At 37.5% G+C, this 27,709-nt stretch overlaps 1 protein-coding gene across 1 annotated transcript; it reads left to right on the forward strand.

The window, feature by feature from the left end:
* On the forward strand, positions 1 to 27,648 carry Noc3 (Nucleolar complex protein 3). Its single transcript, XM_065234859.1, has 7 exons — positions 1 to 123; positions 186 to 1,038; positions 25,567 to 25,901; positions 26,128 to 26,498; positions 26,566 to 26,774; positions 26,907 to 27,318; positions 27,380 to 27,648. Exons 1-7 carry the CDS (start codon positions 115 to 117, stop codon positions 27,579 to 27,581), a joined length of 2,391 nt encoding a protein of 796 aa, XP_065090931.1. The 5' UTR covers positions 1 to 114; the 3' UTR covers positions 27,582 to 27,648.
* Positions 27,649 to 27,709: the final 61 nt, after the last annotated feature.

The raw sequence follows: 27,709 nt of genomic DNA on the forward strand, positions 1-27,709 counted from the left end.
TGGTACTGATTCGATTATAGTTCTCCGTGGCCTAAACCAAAATAGCGTGATCAAAGTTGGACAAAAAATGTTTAGGGGCTAGAAATCTCGGATCAGGAAAAATATCTAAATAAAATGCCTCTAGTAAGTGGATTAATTAAGATTGAATGTTACTTTGTATGTTATTGTCACTATCATATTTACAGCATAAAAAGATTAAAATTAGCTCTGCTAAACGTGGTCACCATGAGAAACACAAGAAAAATTTCGCTAAAACGAAGAAGACGCTTCATAAGGAAAAACAACTGAGTAGCAATATTTTCAAAGTGAAAAATGCAATTAAAAAAGCTTCAAATGGTCCAGTCAAGAAACCGTTCGGAAACAAGCAGAATACTACATCACTCGAGCCATCCGTTGAAGATATTTCCGACATGATGGATAGCGTAAGTGAATGTTCGGAGGGCTCTAATGATTTCAATTCAAGCGAAATGAGTGAAAACCCTGTTGCCGAACAAGGTTCCGATGATTCTGCACTGGAAGATGACGAAAACGAAGACGTGAGAAATGCTACGGAAAGACTCGAAGACGAATATCAGATACAGATAAGCGGCCAGGTCAACTACGATGGCGAAACGAAGGAACTACTTCCTATCAAAACAAAAAAAGGTGGAATCGTGAGTCGCAGCGCAGAAATTAAACCTGGCCAAGTTGATATAAAAATACCGGTGGAAGAAGACGAAGTCCCAGAGTCAGAAGTGCAGATCACTCAGGCTGCACCGAAGAATGAAATCAGGACCACTGATTTGTTGTCGGAGCGGGAAGATGAAATTGAGCGTCAAAAGTTTTTGATCGGAGTTACTTGTGCTTCAATTTTGGAAAATCCAGAGACGAAAATTAAGAACCTGGCTATGCTGGTAGATCTTATACCGGAGACGTCCCAAAGTGGAAAAACAAACATGTACATTATCCGGAAGCTGGCAATGATTTCACTTGTGGAAGTTTTCAAGGACGTCGTTCCCGAGTACAGACTTGGAATAATCGACACGGCAGCACAGAAATGTAAGTAATGAACATTCTGAGGTAATCCTTTCCTTCCTTCAAGTTTATGGAATACCTTTAGACAATTGACCACTTTGTCAAGCAGTTTTTGCGTGACTTTCTACCAGCGATTTCACAAAACTGGACCAACTAATTTCTATTTTTTTGTGAAACGCACAAATGTTGGCTACTTTTCTCGAGGTTCTAGAAGAAAAAATCTTAGGCCGTTCGCAATGCTGTTGTATTTTATAAGGACTGTTTCAATTTGAAACTAGAACAGAAACGCACCTCTCGCAATGCTGAGTTGCAGTTTCATTATTCGAGCACTATTTTGCACCAGATTTGCAACTGCTCGACTATTCTGTTTTATTTCTGAGCGAGTTTGAAACACGAATGGAACTCTGTTTCAAATTTCTGTATGTATTTAAAGATGTTTCGAAGAGCTTCACAAAAAAAAAACTCTATAAACTTCATAGAGAACAGTAAAGTTTATGGAACTTGATGATTACAAACATCTTTTAGAAGTGTCCGTTGCGCTGATCGTGTTGCAGTTTTATTTTTGACAGTTTCAAATTATAGAATTGTCCAGTCGTTTAAAACAATTTTGAAACTCAGCATTGCGAACGGCCTTAAAATAATGTTTCATTTCAAAGTTCGAGTGGTAGTAAACGTCATTTTATCTGCTCGAATGAAGTGGTTAATTTCAACTGAGAAGCTTTCTTAACTATAGTCTGTACTAGAAATACTCAGAGGGAGAGATTAGCGGAGAGAATGTTTTGAGCCAAATGAACTGATGAATTCTTATTCATACTAGATTCAAATTGAGAGTAAAATTGCAATCGAATAGAAATTAAATCGCCTTTATTTTACGTGTACATCTTAATTTCAACTAGTTTTTGGAATCAAAAATAATATTCTAACTCTATTTCTTAATTCTTGAGTAACATTTGAAATGGGCCTATGTCCAAAACGTAAACAAATCGGGTTTTGATACCATTCTATAGCACCGCTTGATAGCTACTAATCGTGTAGGAAAGTTCCGCATAATCGATAAAAAATCATTAAAAATAGCTCGATTTTCAAAGCGGCCGATCAAAGATTTTTTTTATTCATTGATAAGCTTAGTGACGCAGAAAAATTGATTGATTGAACATTTTCGAACCAAAGCTAGGCCCTCCCGCATAAACGCTAACCATTACTTGACCTTACCGAAAATGGTTAAAAATGTTTATTATCCTTGCTAAACTTAAACTGAAATGGTTATGGAACTTTACATGAAGTGTGATAAAGTTTTAACCTTATATATTATGTTTTTTTGGAAGTGAACCTTACAAACAATGGGTTAAGAACAATTACCATTCAAAATTATCATGGAGAAACATTTTCGGAAATAAAACTATATTAGAACTTTAATGGTAATGGTTATGGCACGAGAAAAGGGCCTATAAATGTTGATCGATTCTCTTCATCGATTTTCTCTTTCGCGAATTACCCGACTGCAAATGAATTTCCCATTGAGTGTGTTGTTTCAGGCGCAAGCTAACAGCATCTTCTGTCGAACTGTACTGCGAGCTTAGTGAGAAATTCGTTTATGTTTCCGTGGTAAACCAAAGAGAAAGTCGAGAATCGATCAACGAGGATAGCCCCCTTTCAAATGTTACGCGAGATTTGATAATCGAGCAGAAAAGCATCAGAGCTTTTGTCGTTGCTGTCATGACAACGCAACTTTGCTTTACACGGTAATCGCAAAATACCCAATAATGACTACAAAGTAAGCATTTTCGAGGGAGACTGGGACTACCCATTCAATGAGTAAATATATTACCTATTTATGAGTATTTGTTACTCAAAAATGAATACTTACTACTTGTTTTTGTAGTTGTAATTACTCATAAATGTGTAAATTTTTACTCATTTAGTGGGTAGTCCCAGTTTCCCTCGAAAATGCTTACTTTGTAGTCATTATTGGGTATTTTGCGGTTACCGTGTATGTTCTCAGTAAAAACCAGGCCAGTGACAAGGCCTATACCAACAGCAGCGTTTGACAGTAGGCAGTATGTCCCGGGCTCAAATCGCTCACAATGAAAGTATATATTTAAAAAGTCTGGCGGATAGAATTTCGATCTATCAAAAAGCGGAACCAATTCAAAATATTGTAGACCAACAATTGAAAAGGTAACATTTTATAAACAAAACATTGATTATTCTTTCCTCGCCAATCGAACGCAAATTACCAGCATCATCGGATAGAGGAAACTTTCCCCAACCCAAAGATGGTGTTAGTTTACGTAAACGAGCCTTGAGTCTCGAGAAAAGGGGTTGCAGTTTTGTTCGCAATAGCTGATGTGCTCTTTTCTGTTGTTGGCCGTGATTTGCTCGATTGGTTCCGCTATTTGACAGCTCAATTGGTTTCCGAATATAGCGACTATAATCCGAAAGGGTTCGAAACTCAGTTCCTTGATATGCAAATTGTATGAGTTTTTGAAAAAAAGTGTCAGAACAAAAATATTTCTCCACAGCCTAAAAATCATCGAATCCATAAAAAACGGTTTCTTTTAAAAAAAAACAAAAGTATTTTAATTGCTTTTAAATAGTTGCTCGGTTAAATTAGGCCGTTCGCAATGCTGTTGTATTTTATAAGGACTGTTTCAATTTGAAACTAGAACAGAAACGCACCTCTCGCAATGCTGAGTTGCAGTTTCATTATTCGAGCACTATTTTGCACCAGATTTGCAACTGCTCGACTATTCTGTTTTATTTCTGAGCGAGTTTGAAACACGAATGGAACTCTGTTTCAAATTTCTTTGGATGTGTTGAAGATGTTTCGAAGAGCTCCACAAATAAAAAACGGAGAACTTCATAGAGAACAGTAAAGTTTATGGAACTTGATGATTACAAACATGTTTTAGAACTGTGCGTTGCGCTGATCGTGTTGCAGTTTTATTTTTGACAGTTTCAAATTATAGAATTGACGAGTAGTTTAAAACAATTTTGAAACTCAGCATTGCGAACGGCCTTAAAGTTGCTAAATTAACCACTTCATTCGAGCAGTTAAAATGACATTAACTACCACTCGAACTTTTAAATAAAACATTATTTTGAGATTTTTTCTTCTAGAACCTCGAGAAAAGTAACCAACATTTGTGTGTTTCATAAAAAAATAGAAATTAGTTGGTCCAGTTTTGTGAAATCGCTGGTAGAAAGTCAAGCCAAAACTGCTTGACAAAGTGGTCAATTAAACATATATCTACGAGAACATATGAGCACACTGAGAAGCTTACATAAGTACTGACTATTTAATGGTAGATTGACAAACATGAGATGGACCGAAAAGTTGTGGATCACTTCCCTAATAAAAAAATACCATAAACAAACGATAACAATAATTATCGAACTATTCTACAAATAGTTTGGATGATACCCCGAACACGTCGTTAAGAAAATTAACCATAACATTTTTATGTGGGCTGTGCTACCATGAGAAGGATATAATTAAGTGATGGCAGAGTTAGGTACCTATTAACAAATGAGCAATTTATGCGAAAAATTGAGCATCCTTTAGTAAATAAAACAAACAATCCAATAGTTTGATTGTATTTTTTTTTCTTCATTTGTTTCCCGTCGATCTTGTTTTCCGTACTAAGGCTGTGAATCAATTGTCGAGTTAAATTTAACTCGTGGTTAAAAGTAACATTTCGAAAGTGATTGTCCTTGTTCGAAAATCCCTGTGTTTTCGATCGACCAATTTTTGAGTAAAACTCAGCCATGGTTGTCAAAATCTAACTTATGGTCTGTCAGAAATAACCATGTTCGGATAGCAGGGTTAATCGATAACTTTCCATCTGTCAAATTTTAACCAAAAGTTAAAAGAATCCACCAAATGGTTCAGAGCCTAAGTACCAATGCTATCGACGTCAGGTAGGCAGCCCCTACACATGGACCCTACCTATCGACCAATCAACTTATGGACCGAGGACCAACGGCTTTACTTCCCTTCCAAAAGAAGGTGTGATCAGAGATTTTATGCCTCAGAAAATCTCGGCGGCGCCGATTGGGATTGAACCCAGGCCCTTTGGGGTGAGATGCAATAACGCTTACCACTACATCACTATTTGATAGTAATTGTAATAGTAATTTATTTAGTCAAACGTAATCCTGGTGAATGAACACTTTATCGCGACAGGGGAAAAAAACATTCTTTAAGAATTAACACATAGAAAATGAAGTAAGCTTACACATTTCGATTATTGAACAGTATGTAGAAAAATTAATGTCTTCTTAGAGCTGCTTAAGTTAAGTCATCAAAAGAAATTGGTTCCAGCTGATGGTCCCTGTGATGAGTATACTAATCCTCATTAAGGTAGTGTGTCGAGGAATAATGAATGAACACGCGTGCTCTTGGCTGGGTCTGGAGACGTTGTTGTAGATAGTCGAAAAGATTCACAACATATCCTTGTCGCATGAAGCAACATATCCTGTAGGTACACAGCAAAAAAAAATGTAATATCGATCAACGTAATTCAAGCTGATGTATGAAATAATGATGTAATAGCAAAAAGCAGATACAATATTACATCAATGGATGTAATTTTGTTCACAAAATCGATGTACATCGTACAATGTGATATTACACAACCGATGGATTGACCTGGTTGCAGCAGTTTCGATGTAATATTCAACAACTTTTTTTGCTGTGTATGTCGAATTGTTTGTTTTGTTTTCAGAATATAATTGGGAATTGCACCACAAAATCACATGAACCTTATGTGTCAAATTATCATATAGAACTCATGTTATCACATGAATGTTATGTGAAATCATGAATGTTATGTGAAATATCATTGTTAATGGAAAAATATTATGTGCATTCCCAATGGAAACTACATGAAAACTTTTGTCCGTGTGGGTATTGCAGTCCATCAATATTAAAAATGATCAAGCTTATCTCAAATCATTTTATCAATAGTTGGATGTAGTTAATGTAAGCCACATTTTTAATTTTTCAAATAACTTTACCTTTTTACATCAACATTTTGTTCATTTTGCCGAGGGGGCAACACATCTAAGGCTCTGAACCATTTGGTGGATTATTTTAACTTTTGGTTAAAATTTGACAGATGGAAAGTTATCGATTAACCCTGCTATCCGAGCGTGGTTATTTCTGACAGACAAAAAGTTAAATTTTGACGACCGTGGCTCGAAAACCGGTCGATCGACAGCACGGGGATTTTCGAACATAAGAAATAACTTTCGAAATGTCATTTTTAACTACGAGTTAAATTTAACTCGGCAAATGGTTCACAGCCTAAATCTCAATTCTAGACGCTCGAAAATTATCACATTAGCGAACGAATCTTCGAAAAATCTTCTATCATTTTTCGCATCACTTGCCTCGCGCATCATCTTTTTGCAGGAAATCTTCAGAATAGTCATCAATCTTCTTTCTATCTACTAAGCGTGCGCTAACCACAGCAAATGAGTTAAGATATAATTAATTAGCTAAACTAGCTACCCGTATATTGAGTTCTCCAAGCAGGATCTCACTAACACTACACTAACAATATAATTTTACACACACTAGCGTATACTGTCACGTGCACGGTAAGAATCAAACTTCCATTTATGAGTAAAGGTGAACCCATTGTCAATAAAAGTGGCACTACTAATTAATGAGTAATTTATTATGCCAATTAAGTAGTAGCTGTTAGCTACTGTTAGCAGAAACTCATTGTTGTTAAAATAATTTACTCATTAATGAGTAAAGCCACTTTTATTAAAAATGGCTTAAATTTTACTCATAAAAGGGTATTTGACTGTTACCGTGCAAGCGTAGGGTTTGTTTTCGTTTTGTTGTTTATTTTTACTTTAGAATGACAGTTCTTACAGCTAACAAAAAATTTCATCTCACTAACACACGCAAATAGCACCAATACGAACCCACCTGGAGAGGACTATGGGGCCAAACAGAAAAATACACTTTTCCCATACGGTCTCTTACTCATAATTAATTATATCTTAACTCATGCGTATGATTAAAAAACTGTGAACAGCAAAGTTTAAGGAAATTAATTGGGCTTTTTGTTAAAAATACTTTCAAGATTGAACACTCACGAATAACATCTCAAAAGAGCGAAAATTACTCAAATTATGCGATAAGTGAATTTTAACCTACGAGTATCTCGAAAATAACGACTTTGGGCAATTTATGCATTATGAGCTTTTTTGTTGTAAATTTAATGTGTTTTAATATTAACACCATTTCAAAGGTATTTATTTATTTATATGACTGAACATCAACAGGCGTTATTTGCCCCAATGATGTAACTTAAACTAAACATGAAAAGTACCAAAACAAAATATCAATAAGTACATAGATAGTCATCTCGTAAAAAAAAGAACATTACTAAGCAAACTAAACTGATCTAGAAAAAAACGAACTTAACCTCCGGCGAAGCAACTGGCGAGTCAGGTCAAAATCAAACAGTGCGGAGACCCTATTGAAGAGTCTCTGTAAACCACCGATTGCACCGAACATGCTATAATTAGTTCGCTGTTTGGGCAGGCGCAGCATTGAATTATTCCGTAGGGCTTGGGGTTGAACATTGATGTCAATTTTCTCAAGGAGGACAGGGCAATCGGTGCGTCCTTGCAAAATATCCGCAATTAGCAATGCCCTTGCTGTATCTCTTCGGACCGACAGGCGCTCCAGATGGATCAGTTGCAAACGACTTTCGTAGCTAGGCAATCGGAAGGGATCCGTCCACGGCAGTTTACGTAGCGCATATCTCAGGAACCGTCGCTGAACAGACTCAACTCTTTCGACACCGTTGTTGTAGTGAGGAGTCCAGACAACCGAGCAGTATTCTAATATGGAGCGAGACAAGGAGCAGTACAACGATTTAAGGCAGTAGATATCCGTGAAGTCTTTGTCAATCCTGAAGAAAAACCCTAGAATTCTGAAAGCTTTGTCGACGGCGTGCGAGATGCGCTGCTTGAAAGAGAGTTATTTTAATAGTCTCCTTCTTGCGCGAAAAAGAGATAACCGAGCATTTGGACGGGTTAACCTCCATACGATTCAGAATACACCAATCAGCAAAAGCATTCAGCTGACGTTGAAGGAAGCAACAGTCTTCAATTGAGTGAATTCGGAGGTAGAGTTTAAGGTCATCTGCGTAAGATAATCGTGGTCTCTCAATTACCAGATTCAAGTCGTTGAAATAAATCAGGAAAATCAGCGGTCCCAGGTGACTACCCTGGGGTATGCCGGATGTGGCAGCGAACGTACGGGACTGGTGATCACCAATGACAACAGTAAGATAGCGATCGGTGAGGTACGACTGAAACCATTGCAAAAGGCAGCTGTGGATACCAAGCCTGTCCAGTTTAGCGATTGATATGCGGTGATTCAATTTATCGAAGACAGCAGATAAGTCAGTATAAATGACATCCGTCTGAGCACGATCCGACATACTGTTAGAGATGTAGGAAGTAAGGCACAGCAAGTTAGTGGCAGTGGAGCGACCAGCCATGAAACCATGCTAATATACGGCTTACAGTGAGCGAGTAACGGTTCCATAACAACGAGTTCGAACAATTTAGCAACAGCGCTAAGCGAAGTAATGCCACGGTAGTTGCCAACGTCCTGTTTGTTGTTTTTTTTTTATGTACTGGAAACATGTTCGCTAGCTTCCAACAGGATGGGAAAACTCCGACGTCCACAGACCGTTGAAAAACGTGCAGCAGTGGAGACAACAAATTGTCCAAGTGTGTTTTGAGGAACGCCGATGGAATTCCGTCAAGACCCGGATTGTACGACGACTTGAGTTTCGAGGAAGCCCTGAAAAACATCTCGGGATTGATGTCAATTCTGCTCATGGTTTGGCCAGAGAGTGGTACGTAACTGGTAGCCAGTCGGGCATGGTCGTCACTCAAGGCCGGCGCACAATAGATACGTTTTCGGGTTTTTTGACAGATAATGCATGGGCTAACTGTCAAAAAACCTGAAAAGGTATCTATTGTGCGCCGGCCTTCAGTCTCTCGTCCGTGAAGACACTAGCAAATTTTTCAGAGAACAGCTGACAGATATCTTGCGTACATGAGGCCACGTTACCATTATGTGTCATAGACGACGGCATACCAGCTTCATGACGTTGTTCGTTGACAAACTTCCAAAACTGCTTAGGACGTGACTTAAGCTTTCTCTGCAATCCACGTCGATATTGAAGAAAGCACCGTTTCGCAACTCGTTTGTATGCGTGATTGATCCTGACATAGTGACGTTGAAGGGATAGTGTGCGGTGCTTGGTGAACTTTCTAAGAGCGGCTCTCTTTCTGGATTTCAGTCGACGAAATTCGCTCGTATGCCATGGTGGATGGGTCGTATGATGATGAATCTTTTTCGTTGTCAATGATATATGCCAAGACATTGGAAATAGTAAGTCTTGTAAGCGGTCACGGTAGTCGACACATTTTCTGTGATAATCGACTGCTTTTGCCTCCGACACTTGGAAAACAAGCTATCATAGTACAGTACCAAACTCAAATGTCATACGACAGGCTCTGTCATATGAAACTGTCGCCGAAGACCGTCACGAATGTATGTATTTTAGTTTTTCTCATAATATGAGCTGCTGATGTTGTGCCTGTGTGAATTCTGCAAATAGCAAGCAATGATGTCATAGGAATAACATTTCTGATCAGAAATGGTTTAATTTACACCAAATTGAGAAATTAGAACGAAATTACTCATTTCATATGAAAGTTATTTGATCATTTTCTTTTCTCTCGAATGTTATTCTACCGGTTGTGTTGTGTGAGAGAGACGTCGGTAGAGCATGAGTGTAGGAATAAAAACAGACTGTCGCGCATGACAACGAAGCGAGTGTAGTAAAAAACGTCAACAGTTTCAACCCCTGGAAATAGTTTGAGCGGCGGACTCAATGTCAACGGTGTCCAATAAGTCGTCCCAATCTAAATTGGAGAGTAACTCGGCGATACTACCATGGTCGGCGTTGCGAAAATCGTAGGAAACGGTGGCAGGTGAAATATTAAAATCATGCATCAGCTTAGTACTTAACGTCACCAATAGCGGCGGGTGGTGACGATCCAGTCTCACCAGAGGAGTGGGCGCCTCGCATAAGAACGGAGCCATGTCCTGGGCGCTTACAAAACAAAGATCCAAACTGCGGTTGTTCTGGTTAATAACATGGTTGATTTGAGAAAGAGTGGCTGAGCTGTAATTGTCCAGAAGGAGCGAAGCGTAGGAATGGATGACAGAGTGATCCATGTCAGGATAGAGGAAGCCGTTGCGAGTTTTTTTTTCCATGAAATCCCCGGGAGATTGAAGTCACCAAACACAATAACTTCATCGGTTGCTTTTGCGGTATCCAGAACAAAGAAAACCGAGGTATTCGATAACTATCGGTAGTATTTTGGAAAAAAAAATATTTTTTCAATAATTCATAACTTTTTTGTTTATGATTTGCCCAGCAGAAGTGTCAGTTGGTAATGCTTTACTTAAGCTACAAAATAAATATAAAAAAAATAATTTTAAAAAAATATGAAATTTGAGTAATTTTAATTTTTTTTGTAACAAAAAAAATTACAGTGTATATTTTTTCTTGAAAGGCACAATACTTGTCCGCAACTTCGCGCAATTTAAGTTTTCACTGCAAATTGGCCGTTGGGGTGAATGTCGTGTATTGCCTGAAACCTTGGACGGAGTATCTTACTGAGAAGCAGCATTTTTTTACTTACGACACCAAAACTGAACGTGTGTTCAAGGTTGTCATGAAAGGACTGCCCAGATCAATAGATGAACTGGCAAAATTACTTGGAGTTGTGCCAGTCCAAGTAATCATAATGAAAATGAAATCCCGCCCTGGCGATTCGCGCAACGGGATTTCTAATGATTTTTATTTATATCACTTCAAGTATAGTGAACTAAACAACCTTAAGGCCTTAGAAAAAGCTAGCCTTATGCTCCATGTCCGAGTGAAGTGGGAAAACTTCAGGAAGACTGGAGGAAATTTCCAGAACCTGACCCGGTGCCGTATGTGCTAGGGATGGGTCACGGAACAAAAAATTGCTACATGTCAGCTAAATGCATGAATTGTGGTGATTCCTCTCACGCAAAGGACGACTGTGAAGGAAGAGCCTAATACATTCAAATGTTCAAATTGTGGTGAAAACCACAAATCCAATTTTTGGGAATGTAAGACTCGCAAAGTGAACCTACAATCTCGTTCTAAGTGACAGGAAATGCTCCACGTGTCCAAACAGGTACCAATTTCTCTGCTGTTAACAACGGTCAGCGAGGAACAAATTCAACATTCCAAATATCACCCCTGCTTCAAATTCTTCATCTATACCTGCTCCCCTCGCTGCTAACAATGTTCAGCGAGTTAATGGGGCAATCTATGCTGCTATTGCAGCGACTAGAAATCAAAATACTAGCCAACATAATTCTAAAGGATTTGATTTGGTCTTAACTGATTCATGTCAACTTTGTAGCCAATTGATTACCCATGCTGACTTCGGTTCTAATCACCTTTCAGTAACTTTTGAAATATCCCATGATATAATTTGTAATCCCAACAGCTCTACTTTTAATTACCATAGAGCTGATTGGGAGCAATATCGAACATTTATGGAATATAGCTTCGATCCAAACATTCGTTTGCAAACCAAAGATGATGTTAATTATGCTCTTGAATCTCTGACTACTTCTATAGTTGAAGCAAGAGCTGCCTCAGTACCAAAATACGAGGTTAAATTCGATTCAATTATAATAGACGACGATCTTCAGCTCTTGATCCGTCTTAAAAATGTCCGTAGGAGGCAATATCAAAGAACACACGATCCTGTTATCCTGAAAGTTATCTGGCGGGATTTGCAAAAACCAATTTTAAAAGCAATTCTCTGCAATGAGGAACAAAACGTTTGAAATAATGTTGCTAAATTAGACCCGAGTTCCTAACCTTTTTGGAAACTCACAAAAATGTTGACAAAACCTCAAAAACCTATTCCAGCGCTAAAGAAGGTGGTAAAATTTTGATCACAAATTTGGAAAAAGCTCATAAACTTGCCAAGCACAATTCGAGAGTTCCCATAATTTCAGTTTGGGTCTTACTAGTCCTATTGAGAATCAGGTTGCTCGGGATTATCTGAATATTTTCTCTCGGGAAAATATTTTTGATTAATCCTGGGGGACTTTTTTTTTTTTTTTTTTTTTAACTCTTTATTTGTTCCAAATTCAAAATAAATTACATTTCATTTTAACCTAGGTGCTCCAGTTACTGCAGTAACGTACCAGCCTTAATTGTTATGATATATATCTAAGTTATTTACATTGTTCATGTCTTGGCAATTCAGTATTTTAAACAGGTTTTTTAACCTGCATGTCAGTATAACAATTGATATCTTAAAACTAAAAACTAAAACTAAATCTTATCTAAGTATAAAGGGAATTAATCGTTGCAATTGAGGATTGCAACGATTTTTGCCTGAAATTATTAATTATTTTGTTGGACATTTGTGCTAAAGTCTCAACATTCGAAATTCTATGTACTTCGGTTGTACTGTACCAGGGAGGCAACTTCAAAATCATTTTCAGAATTTTGTTCTGAATCCTTTGAAGTGCTTTTTTCCTGGTAGTGCAGCAACTAGACCATATTGGCACAGCGTAAAGCATGGCCGGTCTAAAAACTTGTTTAAATATTAGAAGTTTATTCGTCAGGCAAAGTTTGGATTTCCTGTTTATAAGAGGATACAAACATTTTATATATTTGTTACATTTGGCTTGAATGCCCTCAATGTGATCTTTAAAAGTTAATTTTTGGTCAAGTATTAATCCAAGATATTTCACTTGGTTTGACCAGGAAATTGGAACTCCGTTCATAGTGACTATGTGACTACTACTAGGTTTCAAAAATGAAGCTCTAGGCTTATGTGGAAATATTATAAGTTGAGTTTTGGAAGCGTTGGGAGAAATCTTCCATTTTTGTAAATAAGAAGAGAAAATATCTAAACTTTTTTGCAGTCTGCTGCAAATAACACGAAGACTTCTTCCTTTAGCGGAAATGCCTGTGTCATCAGCGAACAAAGATTTGTGGCAACCCTGAGGCAAATCAGGGAGGTCCGAAGTGAAAATGTTATACAATATAGGCCCAAGAATGCTACCCTGAGGAACTCCTGCCCTAACAGGTAGTCGATTAGATTTGGAATTTTGATAATTTACTTGAAGAGTTCTGTCAGTTAAATAATTTTGAACTAATTTCATAATATAAAGTGGAAAATTAAACTTTTTCAATTTAGCAATCAAACCTTCATGCCAAACACTGTCGAATGCTTTTTCTATGTCTAGAAGAGCAACTCCAGTTGAGTGGCCTTCAGATTTGTTTGAACGAATTAAATTGTTAACTCTTAAGAGTTGATGAGTAGTTGAATGCCCATGGCGAAATCCAAACTGCTCATCTGCAAAAATTGAGTTCGTATTGATGTGAAGCATCATTCTATTCAAAATTATCTTTTCAAAAAGTTTACTTATTGAAGAAAGCAAACTTATTGGACGGTAGCTAGAAGCTTCAGCTGGATTTTTATCCGGCTTCAAAATTGGAACAACTTTTGCATTTTTCCATTTATCAGGAAAGTATGCCAAATGGAAACATCTGTTAAATAATTTTACCAAGAAAGACAAGGTACTCTCTGGGAGTTTTTTGATGAGGATATAGAAAATTCCATCATCACCTGGAGCTTTCATATTTTGAAATTTTTTAGTTATAGACCTTACTTCGTCCAAATCAGTCCCCCAGGAATCATCAAAAATATTTTCCCGAGAGAAAATATTCAGAAAATCCCGAGCAACCTGATTCTCAATAGGACTAGTAAGACCCAAACTGAAATTATGGGAACTCTCGAATTGCTTAGCAAGTTTCTGAGCTTTTTCCAAATTTGTGATCAAAATTTTACCACCTTCTTTAAGCGCTGGAATAGGCTTTTGAGGTTTTTTCAAAATTTTTGTGAGTTTCCAAAAGGGTTTGGAACTCGGGTCTAATTTAGAAATATTATTTTCAAAAGTTTTGTTCCTCAGGGCAGAGAATCGCTTTTTAATTTGTTTTTGCAAATCCCGCCAGATAACTTTCATGGCAGGATCGCGTGTTCTTTGATATTGTCTCCTACGGACATTTTTAAGACGGATCAAGAGCTGAAGATCATCGTCTATTATAATTGAATCGAATTTAACCTCGCATTTTGGTACTGAGGCAGCTCTTGCTTCAACTATAGAAGTAGTCAGAGATTCAAGAGCATAATTAATTTCATCTTTGGTTTGCAAAGGAATGTTTGGATCGAAGTTATATTCCATAAATGTTCGATATTGCTCCCAATCAGCCCTATGGTAATTGAAAGTAGAGCTGTTGGGATTAGAAATTATTTCTTGAGATATTTCAAAAGTTACTGGAAGGTGATCAGAACCGAAGTCAGCATGGGTAACCAATTGGCTACAAAGTTGACATGAATCAGTTAAGACCAAATCAATAGTTGAGGGATTTCTTGCAGAAGAAAAGCATGTTGAACTGTTTGGATATTGAATAGTGTAATAACCTGCAGAACAATCATCAAACAGAATATTACCATTGGAATTGCTTTGAGCATTATTCCATGAGCGGTGTTTTGCATTAAAATCACCAATAATGAAGAATTTAGACCTATGACGGGTAAGTTTCTGGAGGTCACCCTTGAGAAAATTCTTTTTCTGGCCTACGCATTGGAATGGCAAATAGGCAGCTATAAACGTAAGTTGTCCAAATTTTGTTTCAACAGAAACTCCCAAAGTTTCAAAAACTTTGGTTTCAAATGAAGAAAGAATTTTATGCTTGATTCGTCTATGAATAATGATGGCAACGCCACCACAGGGTCCATCAAGACGATCATTTCTATAAATTAAATAATTTGAGTCCTTCTTAACCTTATGGCCAGGTTTAAGGAACGTTTCAGTTATAACGGCAATATGCACGTTATGAACTCTCAAAAAATTAAATAGCTCGTCTTCATTATCTTTAAGAGATCGAGCATTCCAATTTACAATATTTAATGCTTTAAAATCCATTACTGAATTTTAAAGTCATGACAATATTATTTGCAAATTTTACTCCAGTTTGAATAGCATCAAACATGGAGTTAGATTTAAGCATATCAGAAATCATGTCAATTAATGAATTCTGTAAAAATTCCATTTTGGGGGCAGTAATGCTTCCTAAGTCAAAATTGTCAAAATTTCCGTTAGAACGTTGGTTAGTATTTTGATTTCTACCCGCTGCAATAGCAGCGTAGGTAGCTCCATTAACTCGCTGAACATTGTTAGCAGCGAGGGGAGTAGGTACAGATGAAACATTTGAAGCAGGGGAGATATTTGTACCTACGGGTACGAATGTAGAATTTGTTCCTCGCTGACCGTTGTTAACAGCAGAGGAATTTGTACCTGGTCGGAAACGTGGAGCGTTTCCTACCTGACGGTTAGAACGAGATTGTAGGATCGCTTTGCGAGTCTTACATTCCCAAAAATTGGATTTGTGGTTTTCACCACAATTTGAACATTTAAATTTCTTAGGATCTTCCTTCACAGGACAGTCGTCCTTTGCGTGAGAGGAATCACCACAATTCATGCATTTAGCTGGCATGTAGCAATTTTTAGTTCCGTGACCCCATCCCTGGCACTTACGGCACTGGGTGAGGTTTTGGAAATTTCCTCCAGTCTTCCTGAAGTGTTCCCACTTCACTCGGACATGGAGCATAAGGCTAGCTTTTTCTAAGGCCTTAAGGTTGTTTAGTTCACTAGACTTGAAGTGAACTAAATAAAAATCATTAGAAATCCCGTTGCGCGAATCGCCAGGACGGGATTTCATTTTCATTTTGATTACTTGGAGTGGCACAACTCCAAGTAATTTTGCCAGTTCATCTTTGATCTGATCCAGAGATTCACCACTGGGCAGTCCTTTCATGACAACCTTGAACACACGTTCAGTTTTGGTGTCGTAAGTAAAAAATTTGTGCTTCTTCTCAGTAAGATACTTGAGAAGACATTTAAATCCGTCCAAGGTTTCAGCCAATACACGGCATTCACCCCGACGTCCAATTTGTAGTGAAAACTTAACTTTCACGAAATTCAAAAGTTCCATGCGAAGAGCATGGAAATCGGTAGTGGTTATCACAATAGGGGGAATCTTTTCCTTCTTGGCATTAAGCCGGGAAAGTTTACTAGAATTTTTCTTGGATGATGGATCATTCTCATCATCCGTGAGCAAATCAAATTGATTACTCAAATTAATTTCATCAGAAGGGGGGTCAAGAGTTTGCCCCTTTCTTTTGCGTTTAGGCGCCATGGCGGCAGTAAATTTTTATCCAAATCGACTTCGAAGCAGATTACTATAAGAATCTGAAGGATCGAAGAGGAATTTTCCAAATCGATATCCAAGAAGGATTACCTCGGGTAGGGTCCAAACAAGGATCGAAGAGGAATAAGAGGAGTTGAACAAGGTAGAAAATTTTTACAGGTTGAGCACTGAAAAGTGCTGTTTAAATTTGTTGTAGCTTTAGGTAGTAGTAACACTTCCTTCAGCAAAAAGCAAATAGATCCGCACGGCAAGAGAGCACGATGCGGACTGAATCCTGGGGGACTGATTTGGACGAAGTAAGGTCTATAACTAAAAAGTTTCATAATATTAAAGCTCCAGGTGGTGATGGAATTTTCTACATCCTCATCAAAAAACTCCCAGGGAGTACCTTATCTTTCTTGGTAAAATTATTTAACAGATGTTTCCATTTAGCATACTTTCCTGATAAATGGAAAAATACAAAAGTTGTTCCAATTTTGGAGCCGGATAAAAATTCAGCTGAAGCTTCTAGCTATCGTCCAATAAGTATCACTTTTTGAAAAGATAATTTTAAATAGAATGATGCTTCACAATCAATACGAACTCAATTTTTGCAGATGAACAGTTTAGATTTCGCCATGGGCATTCATGATGATGATGATGATGGTCCCACCTCTTACCCCTACAAAGGTTTGAGCTGGACGAATTATCTTTAAGATAACTATATATAACATTTTACCAGGTTGGCAAACAAAATCGAACTGGTTTTAGTTACAGATATAAATTCCCTCTAGAGTTTACAGTTGCTTCACAGCGATATAAATGTGGAAAAGCTCAGGCGTCCACCTAGTTCACCTTTTTGTCCACCTAAAATATTCATAAGTATTACAAGCAATCAAGAGTTAATGAACAATCAACAAAGCATCCTATTACACTAGCAACCCCGCAATCTGATGCTATCATAATTTTCAGCAATGTCAGGAATGCTCACGAACCCCTAACATTTACCAGAAAACTTACTACTAACTCAAGGTATCTTTCAAATAAGCTTTAAAATTGCATTTTTTTTTATCAAATGTTAAATTCAGTCCTCTATATCCGTAATACGCGCGCGAGGCTCAAACCTTTGTAGACTACTTTTTTTTTAAATTAATCTACTATTAAATCAAATATTAAAAATCCATCATCACCCTCGTGGCGAACAGAAATAGGTTTTGCAGTGCTACAATAATTATTAAAAAGTCGTTATGACAGCTATCCATATAAAATAATCCGTTAGAGATAACTTCGTCAAGATACATAATTTGTCAATTCATAAAAAAAATCACTGGATAACTGTTCAAAAGACAGTTTTAACGTGTGAAATGCAGTGTCTTTTAAATTCTGTAAGTGTTGCTAAACGTTTGATATGTCTAGGCATCGAATTGAAAACATTTATTCCTTTATAATATAATGAATTTTGTGAAGCACAAGTCAAGAAATGTGGTGTTCTTATTTCAACCGCATTTCTAGTATTATATCTATGAAAGTCACTTCCTCTTTCAATTCGATCACACAAATATCGAGGCAGCAAACCGTTAACTACTTTAAAAATGAACACCATAGTCAAATATACAATTCTTTGCTTCACCGACAACCATTGTAAGGCGTCTAGCATCAAAGTTGAGGAAGTGAATCTATTACATCTCACAATCAAACGCATTATTTTATTCTGCAAGCGCTGTAATCTCGATATCTGTGTTGCATTGGCCAGAAATAAAATGGAAGGGCAAAAGTCAAGATGAGTAGAGATGATTGATTTGTATAGCTATATTTTACTGGCAATAGTTAAATCGTTTTTCAGTCGACATAGAATTCCATACTTGATGACATTGTCAATGTGAGAGTTGAACTTAAGTGTGTCATCAATAATCACGCCAAGATATTTAATCTCCCGAACGTCTAATCATCAATTACAACAGAGACATTCTCATTTACTCGATTCCGCGAAATTACCATAAATTTAGTTTTACTTGTATTCAATTATAACTGCTTATACTTCAACCATCTACTTAGAGAACGCAAATCTTCATTCAAGTGTAAAACGGCATCATCTAAATCCTTAGCTGCAATGAATAACACAGTAGGGTTTTTGATCTAATTTCCGTCCTACTAAGAACATCCCGCACTTTACCACGCTTTTTGGAAAGCGTTTGAACAAAACATGGAATGTTTTCATCAAAGATAACTTCTAAATTTATCCACCTTTCCATACGTACCGTTGGATTTGATAAAGAGTCAAACAATGTTGAGATATTATTAAAAATCTAACACTGCTTCTTGCTTCTAAATTCGTCCTACGCGTTTCAATTCCGCCCAAACGCATTGAAACGCCATTAGATTTTCTTCGTCCTACGGATAAACGGAGAAAAAGGGGATGCGCTAGAAGCGCTTCTTTTGTTTTGAGAACAATGAGCGTAAATATAATGCGCTCTAATAGGATTTATGTCGTAGCTAATGAACTAACGCATCGGAACAAACGTATTATTGTTTTGTGCATGGTGAAATCATTGATATTATTGATGATTTCTGCTTGATAGAACGGAAATGGGTGATTACGACGAAGTAGCGCTCTTCCCTATCATCTGCAAAAAGATTAATGTCGCAAAATCGTAAAACACGTCGCAAGTCATTAATATACATAATAAATAACATTATGGTTATCACGCCAATTAATATTAAAATCACCAGCCAATATATTTAATTTACTAGAATCAAGGAACGTCTCGAGCCAGTTCTCTAAAACTTCAACAAAACGCTGGTCACTAGAACTGGGAGAATGATACAAAACACCATAATTACCCATCTTCATGCCACATACAACTGTAATGCCCAAGAACCAGTTGCCATCAATAACTTCGTTGGTACGAAGGTTGAATTGAACTAATTCTTTGACATAAATAGCAACACCGCCAGTGTGTCTAGAATGTGATAAACAAGCAGCAACAATATATCCCGGAATACTATACTGATCAAAAGCTTCAGTTTCTACAATATGAGTTTCAGATAATAAAACTAAAAGAGGACGTTTTTCCTCAACAATCTGACGTAATGCTACGTAGTTTGTTGACAACCCCGCAATATTCAAGTATAAAAAATCGAATTGATTCACATTCCTGGAACTTGGCTGCTATTTATTGAAACGCAAGCTGCTTTTCTTCTGATCAAAAAGTCTTTTATAGAGCAAATATTCCGAGCTAAATGCGGTATGGTTGACGTCCAAGTTCATTTTTCGTTCTTTATTCGTTTTCAAACAATTAAGACATTTCAATACAGTTGACGTACACTCTGACGTTTTGTGTTGTTGGCTGCACCTAGAGCATCTATCACAATTTTTGCAATCCATGCTCTTGTGCCCAAATTCTCCACATTTGAAGCATCTCAACACATTAATCGCGGGAACTATCGAGCACCGATCAAACCCTACATTTACTTTTTTCGCACATAACAAACATTTATAAGTATCGACATCGACTTCAATTACAACACTTAACTTGTTATAAGTGAAGCGTGGATTTTCAAACATGTTCACTACTTTAACATCATTTATAGCGATGTCTTCATTTTGACTTTTTAAGTAGTCAATGAAGACATCGGAGGAATACTGATCGCTCATGCCCACTATTTTCAATCTTGGCACCGAAGTGGGAACAACAGCACTATATTTTTCACCCAGATTGCTTTCAATACCAGTTTTTACATCATTTAGATTAGCTCCTGTTTCACACTCAACAATAATAGAGCCATCTTTACCATTCCTAAAATTACTGATTTTGTGTGTTTTTTGATCCAACTGAGTTTTCAAAAACTTACGAGTATCTTCGCAAGCTTGTTTGGACTCTTTTGGTTTGACGAGTCTTACGATTACTCTGTTTGTTACTGTTACTGTTAATGTTACTGTTACTGTTAATGTTACTGTTACTTATATTTTTACTTTTACTTGCATGACTAGATCTTTTTACAACATCCGCAAAACTCGCATTTTCTTGAAAAAAATCATCAGTCGAATCGTTGTCACTATTTTGAAATTTACGTTTTTTGCGTCTGGGATTTCGGTCCGATTCAGAATGAACCGTCCTAGATGCGCCATTCGTTGCAGCTAAATTTTTTTCCGTACTAATTTCAAAACATGAACTAGTCATCGTATTCCATTTTTCACTAATTAATTTTTCAAAGCAACTTAATGAATCGTTCAAATTTTGTTGCATTTTTTCCATGCCAATTCTCAACGCGTTGTCTATCTGAGCAGCAACGTCGTTTCGTATACCAGTGATAGAGTCAGCAACAGAAGACAATTGCTTCATTGCTTCCCCCAGCATTTTGGTATCCGAAACCGATACATTCTGCTCGTCACAAATCTGATCTGACAGACAATTACTACACTTGAATAGAACATTTGCATTATCTGTGATAAGCTTTGCCTGAGTCCGCGTGAGTGTAGTGCACTTGCAATGAAATACACGAGCACACTTACCCACACAGATAACCGGCAAATCACTTACCAAAATCCCCAAATTACATATTGCACACTCAGCCATATATATCACCTATAATACACATAAACTTTACGTGCAACACTACAGAGACACAAGTAAAAACGAACGAAAGCAAAAATTTACAATGCCGTAGCTTACTAAAAGGGTACCAAATAGCTTGCCGGGCGAAGGAAAACACAAAAATTGAACGAGAACCAGCGGCAGCAGCAACTGTTCTCCTACTTATCCAATAAATTATCACTACGGGGCACGCGTAGGATCAATTCTACCGCGGCATAAGCACAATTTAACACTTAATTAATTGAATATATATCACAGCACTGCGAAATAAACTATAACGTTCGCCATTACCAATACCAGAACACTATCAACTACTCATCAACTCTTAAGAGTTACCAATTTAATTCGTTCAAACAAATTTGAAGGCTGCTCAACTGGAGTTACTCTTCTAGACATAGAAAAAGCATTCGACAGTGTTTGGCATGAATGTTTGATTGCTAAATTGAAAAAGTTTAATTTTCCACTCTATATTATGAAATTAGTTCAATATTATTTAACTGACAGAACTCTACAGGTAAATTATCAAAATTCCAAATCTGAACAACTAACTGTTAGAGCAGGAGTTCCTCAGGGTAGCATTCTTGGGCCTATATTGTATAAAATTTTCACTTCGGACCTTCCTGATTTGCCTCAGGGTATGTATGTATGTATGTATGTATGTAGCCACCATCCTAGCTTGGGTCTTGCCCTGCATGCGGCTCCACTCAACAGCAAGATCAAATTCCGTCATCATTCTGAATTCAACATACTGCTGTATGAAGGGCCAAAAAGGATGTTAAGCTTTCCACGGGATGGTTTGTTTAAGAAAAGCGCGTCAAATTCATTGCAACTGTTGGAGTGGAATGTAACTATCTAAAATGACAGTACACATTCCCTCCTAGACTCCGGTTGGCACTCCACTCCATTGTCCAGTTACAACTTCAATGATGCCCTGATGCTCCCTCCCGTCCCAGTATTTATTGTAATTTACATTATGAATTTATACATAATCATGTAATATATAATGTATATGTAGTAAAATGAAAAATATAATAAAAAATAAAGATGTTTTACAAAATACAAATAACCTAGATTATTGGGTCCTATACACACACTTTTTGTTTTATGTGCCATGAAATGACATAATGCATCATTGTATGTTTTGAAAATAGAATACTAAAGTATTGAATCAATAGACCGAAAATCGAGGTTCTTTGGACATGAGACATTATATTTAAAAGGATACTACCAAACCGACCATCAAACGCACTGCCTACAAAAGCAGACACGTCCCCTCGAAAATGCAATCGAGAAATGTACAAGAACAATCCTCAACTGGAACGTACTCACCAAATCAATATATCCGGGAGCGCATTCCCGATGTCGTCAAACGGCAAAAAAAGGGAACTCGGTGAGAAAATTTGTGATACGGAATTTTCACTGAAAACAACCGCGAATTTCACCATCTAACTGCGAAACACGTTCAGAAGCACTTTTGGTACACTTTCGATATCAATTTCTTTCGAAAAAACTTAATTTTTTTTTTTTTGCAAAAATAGTTGCAAGTGAACCAACATCAACACCGATCGTGCCAAGCTCTTTCACACACCTTGCGCGCTACATAAACTGAAATGAAACATTATCACTCGCGATGCCACAAATATCTGGTCCGAGAGAAAAAAAATCAAACAACGCAGGAAGTGCCAAATCTTCTGATGCTTGCAAACATGATAATTCACGTTTTCTTTCTCGATTCTAAAACTTCCCAGAAAGCGAGAACACCACCAATCACACACGTATAGCCGTCCGGGAGGCAGAGTGTTAGCGCTAAGCCCGCAAATGCAACCGAAACTATGAAAGCGAACGCACGCACAAAACAGAGAACCAACACAACCGTATCCAAATGGGTTCCGTGCGCGACTCTTCCTGATTTGCCTCAGGGTTGCCACAAATTTTTATTCGCTGATGACACAGGCATTTCCGCTAAAGGAAGAAGTCTTCGTGTTATTTGCAGCAGACTGCAGAAAAGTTTAGACATTTTCTCTTCTTATTTACAAAAATGGAAGATTTTTCCCAACGCTTCCAAAACTCAACTTATGATATTTCCACAAAAGCCTAGAGCTTCCTTTTTGAAACCTAGTAGTAGTCACATAGTCACTTAGAACGGGGTACCAATTTCCTGGTCAAACCAAGTGAAATATCTTGGATTAGTACTTGACCAAAAATTAACTTTTGAGGGCATTTAAGCCAAATGTAACAAATATATAAAATGTTTGTATCCTGTTATAAACAGGAAATCTAAACTTTGCGCGACGAATAAACTTCTAATATTTAAACACATTTTTAGACCAAGCATGCTTTACGCTATGCCAATATAGTCTAGTTTTTGAACGACCAGGAAAAAAGTACTTCAAAGGATAGGATTCAGAACAAAGTTCTGACGATGATTTTGAAGTTGCCGCCCTGGTACTACTGAGGTAAAGGGTGATACGTTCAAAATTTGGTCAATATCAACTTGACGTATTTCTTTCAATTTTGCATTTAAAAAACCTGAACACCCCTCATTTTGAAGGTGTGTGTGTGTAGAATGTTGCTCCTATTTTGATTTTGGAATTCACTCTTCAGTTGTCAAAATGCCGTCCAAGCAAGAAGAGCAGCATATCAAAATTTTGCTCGCGCATCGCGAAAATCCGAGCTACTCGCACGCAAAGTTGGCAAAATCGCTAAAAGTTGCCAAATCAACCGTTACAAATGTAATTAAAGTGTTTGGGGAACGTTTGTCGACAGCCAGGAAGTCTGGATCGGGGGGAAATCGGAAACCGGAAGCCGCTGAGACGACAAAGAGAGTTGCCGGTAGTTTCAAGCGAAACCCTAACCTCTCTCTTCGAGATGCCGCAAATAAGCTGGGTGTATCGTCTACAACCGTGCATCGAGCCAAAAAACGAGCCGGACTATCGACTTACAAGAAGGTAGTGACTCCAAATCGCGATGATAAACAAAATACGACGGCCAAAGCGCGATCCCGGAGGCTGTACACGACGATGCTGACGAAGTTTGACTGCGTGGTAATGGACGACGAAACCTACGTCAAAGCCGACTACAAGCAGTTTCCGGGACAGGAGTTTTATACGGCAAAAGGAAGGGGAAAGGTAGCAGATGTTTTCAAGCACATGAAACTGTCAAAGTTCGCAAAGAAATATCTGGTTTGGCAAGCCATCTGTACCTGTGGCTTGAAAAGCAGCATTTTCATAGCTTCCGGGACTGTCAACCAAGAAATTTACGTGAAAGAGTGTTTGAATAAACGTCTGCTGCCTTTCCTGAAGAAACACGGTTGTTCCGTACTGTTTTGGCCGGATTTGGTATCTTGCCATTACGGTAAAAAGGCCATGGAGTGGTACGCCGCCAACAACGTGCAGGTGGTTCCCAAGGACAAGAACCCTCCCAACACGCCAGAGCTCCGCCCAATTGAGAAATACTGGGCTATTGTCAAGCGGAACCTAAAGAAGACCAAAAAAACTGCTAAGGGCGAGCAGCAGTTCAAGGCAAACTGGCTTTCTGCGGCGAAGAAGGTGGACAAGGTGGCTGTACAAAATCTGATGGCAGGGGTCAAGCGTAAGGCCCGGCAATTCGGATTTGGAAAAGCGGAAGCCTAACTTAATATTTTTCCTGAATTTTATACTAATTGAACTTGAAAAAGAAACTTAATTTGATTTATTAAATAAACGATTTCACCAATTTACACGCGTTTTCCCTTGACCAAATTTTGACCGTATCACCCTTTACATATAATTTCGAATGTTGAGACTTTAGAACAAATGCCCAACAAAATAATTAATAATTTCAGGCAAAAATCGTTGCAATCCGCAATTGCAATGAATTCCCTTTATACTTAGATAAGATTTAGTGTTAGTTTTTAGTTTTAAGATGTAAATTGTTATACTGACATACATTAAAAAAAAAAACCTGTTTAAAATACTGAATTGCCAAGGCAAAAATAATGTTAAAACACTTAGATATATATCATAACAATTAAGGCTGGTAAGAGCACCTAGTTTAAATTGAAATGTAATTTATTTTGAATTTGGAACGAATAAAGAGTAAAAAAACACAAACAGAAAAAACAGCTCATATTTGAAAGAAGGTAAAATTATTGATAGGCAACATATAAAACCATCTGTCAAAATCTAATCTAATCGGGATTCTATTACCCCCAGATTACCATCACTTATGTACCGGAACTTTTAAGATTTTTTCTTGTTAAATATGGCAACGTTCGGGGAAATGGCAAATGGGGCATAGGTTTTAATTGGATTCGTGGTTATGGGACATTCGGGGAAATTACATTCGGTCTAATGTAGCACAACCGTTCATTGGACATCCAATGAAATTTAACGGATTTTGCCAATGGAGATTACATGTGATTTAAGTTCAGTGTAGATAAAATAATTCGGGAGTTTTTTTTTGTGTTCTATAAATCGATAATTCTATAACTCGATGGTCCCTACAATATAGACGGTTGACTGTATTGTATGTTGCTATTTTGAGTTGACTGTATTGTTATTTCTTGTTCTACAATAATCTATTTATGTGTTTAATCTCCACAGTGAAGAAAACGACTTTGGCTCGCGTGAGCTATGAAAACGAGTTGCTATTGCAGTACAAAAAGTTTCTCATCCACTGCGAGGGCTTCACGCAGCAATTGAGGCGTAGTCGTAAACTGAACAAGCAAGACATTGAAGAGAAGCAAAGCATCGCTGTGGTGGCTGTCCAATGCATGTGCGATCTACTGATGGCGCATCCGTACTTCAACTACAGCATGAACATTGGTCAAATGTTGGTAACGATGCTGAATAGCGATCAAGAGAATGTTCGAAAGCTTGTGCATTCTTGTTTTGTTACAATTTTCAAGACGGATAGCCGGTTCGATATGTGCAAACACGTAAGTATTGCAAAATAAATAAAATATTGTTTGTACAGCTGAAAAGCGGAATAACCCACTAGCGACATTCGATGTTACTCTCATTCTGTAGTGTCGGCCGACACTGTAAAGTATAAAGAGAGTAAAATCGATTGTCGCTGGTGGGTTATTGCGGTTTTCAGCTGTATCGATAATATCTAGATATCATCGTAACGTGAAACTTGTCGTATGATGCTGTTATTTTCAGATTGTTCGGCACATCAACCAGCTTGTTAAAAAAAAGGATCACGGGGTGCATCCGGAAACGGTTTCATGTTTAAAATATTTGCAAATCAAAGATGTCAACATTAACGCTGAGAAAGAGAAGGAGCTAAAATTGAAAAGGCTCGAAGCGCACAAATCACGGGTTATCAACATGTCGAGACAGGAACGGAAACGGAAAAAGAAGCTAGCTGAACTAGAGAAAGAGCTATTTGAGACCAAAGCTGAAGAAAGTAAACAGGTCCAATTAAAAAAACTAACCGACATAACGAAGCTTGTGTTCACAATATTTTTCCGTATATTGAAAACGGCTCCGAACTCTAAGCTACTAAGCGTTACACTCGAAGGTCTTTCTAAGTAAGTTTCATGTGCTTGAAGGTTTAAGATTAATTATTGTTAAATCATATTATTTGATCATTGATAGGTTCGCGCACACAATCAATATTGAGTTTTTCTCCGATTTAATCGAAGTGCTGAATAATCTATTGGTTCATGCAAATCTCGGTCATCGAGAGCAATTGCATTGTATACAAACTGTTTTCACCATTCTCAAGGGCCAAGGTGAAGTTCTTAACATCGATCCTGCACGATTCTACACACACTTTTACAAGAATTTACTCAGTGTTCACGCCGGTGAGTGATATATGTATGCTTAATAATATTATATGCTTAGGAAGCCTATTGGTATCAACTGACACTTTTGCTTACTTGTATGTAGCGACTGTTTATTGTACCTACCTAACTATTGTCTTTTGAATTTTAAAGGTAAAAATCATGAAGATTTGGAATCAATACTTGCAACGTTGGACAGTGTATTACTAAAGCGTCGTAACAATATTACCTATCATCGGTATTTAGCATTCGTCAAACGACTATCCATGATGTCGTTGCAATTGTTACACAACGGAGCATTGGGCTGTCTTGGCGTTATGAGGACCGGAATGCTTCTTAATACATCGTTGGATATTCTGTTGGACATAGATTCAGTTGTTGGATCAGGAGTATACGACCCAAAAGTGGAAGAACCTGAATTCAGTAATGCGAACTGTACGAGCCTGTATGAGCTAACGGCATTGTATAGACACTACCATCCGACAGTGAGGAAATTTGCAAATAATATTGCAAATGGTGTACCTAGCTCTGGTCCCGGAATGCTACCACCGGATATAGGAAAGCTGTATGTATTTACAATTGAATTGATCACGAGAGGGTTTCATTATCTGTTTCTATATTTTCAGAACCCCTAGCGAGTTGTATACTCGATACGATAGTTCTAAACTGGCATTCAACCCCTCCATTCCTGTTCAAAAACAAAAAGGAACAGTCTTTGATGGAACAGGAAGACATCTTTTTGTTGACTATGAATTAGAAGAGATGTGTAATCGAGCGCAAAGTATGCACTGCAGCGAACTCGGCGAGGTTCAGTTTAATTTTCTATAGTTACTTTTATTTTTAGATAAGTTAAAATAAAAATAAAAATTTGGAAATATTTCAAACACAGTGTAAACATAGTGGCATAGTTGATATCTTCTATAAATTCTAAAAAGCATCCCTTCAACAGTGAATTG

The sequence above is a fragment of the Ochlerotatus camptorhynchus genome, unplaced genomic scaffold, assembly GCF_037179485.1.
Source record: "Ochlerotatus camptorhynchus isolate MF236.1 unplaced genomic scaffold, CSIRO-AGI_Acam_v1.1 ptg000443l, whole genome shotgun sequence".
In the NCBI taxonomy this organism is placed as follows: Eukaryota; Metazoa; Arthropoda; class Insecta; order Diptera; family Culicidae; genus Ochlerotatus; species Ochlerotatus camptorhynchus.

What these genes read in the sequence shown, in the direction of transcription:
- Noc3 (XM_065234859.1), top strand. An exon ending in GGTTCGATATGTGCAAACAC is followed by an intron (nt 25,902 to 26,127) that starts GTAAGTATTGCA and finishes TGTTATTTTCAG; the next exon opens with ATTGTTCGGCACATCAACCA. An exon ending in CCACCGGATATAGGAAAGCT is followed by an intron (nt 27,319 to 27,379) that starts GTATGTATTTAC and finishes CTATATTTTCAG; the next exon opens with AACCCCTAGCGAGTTGTATA.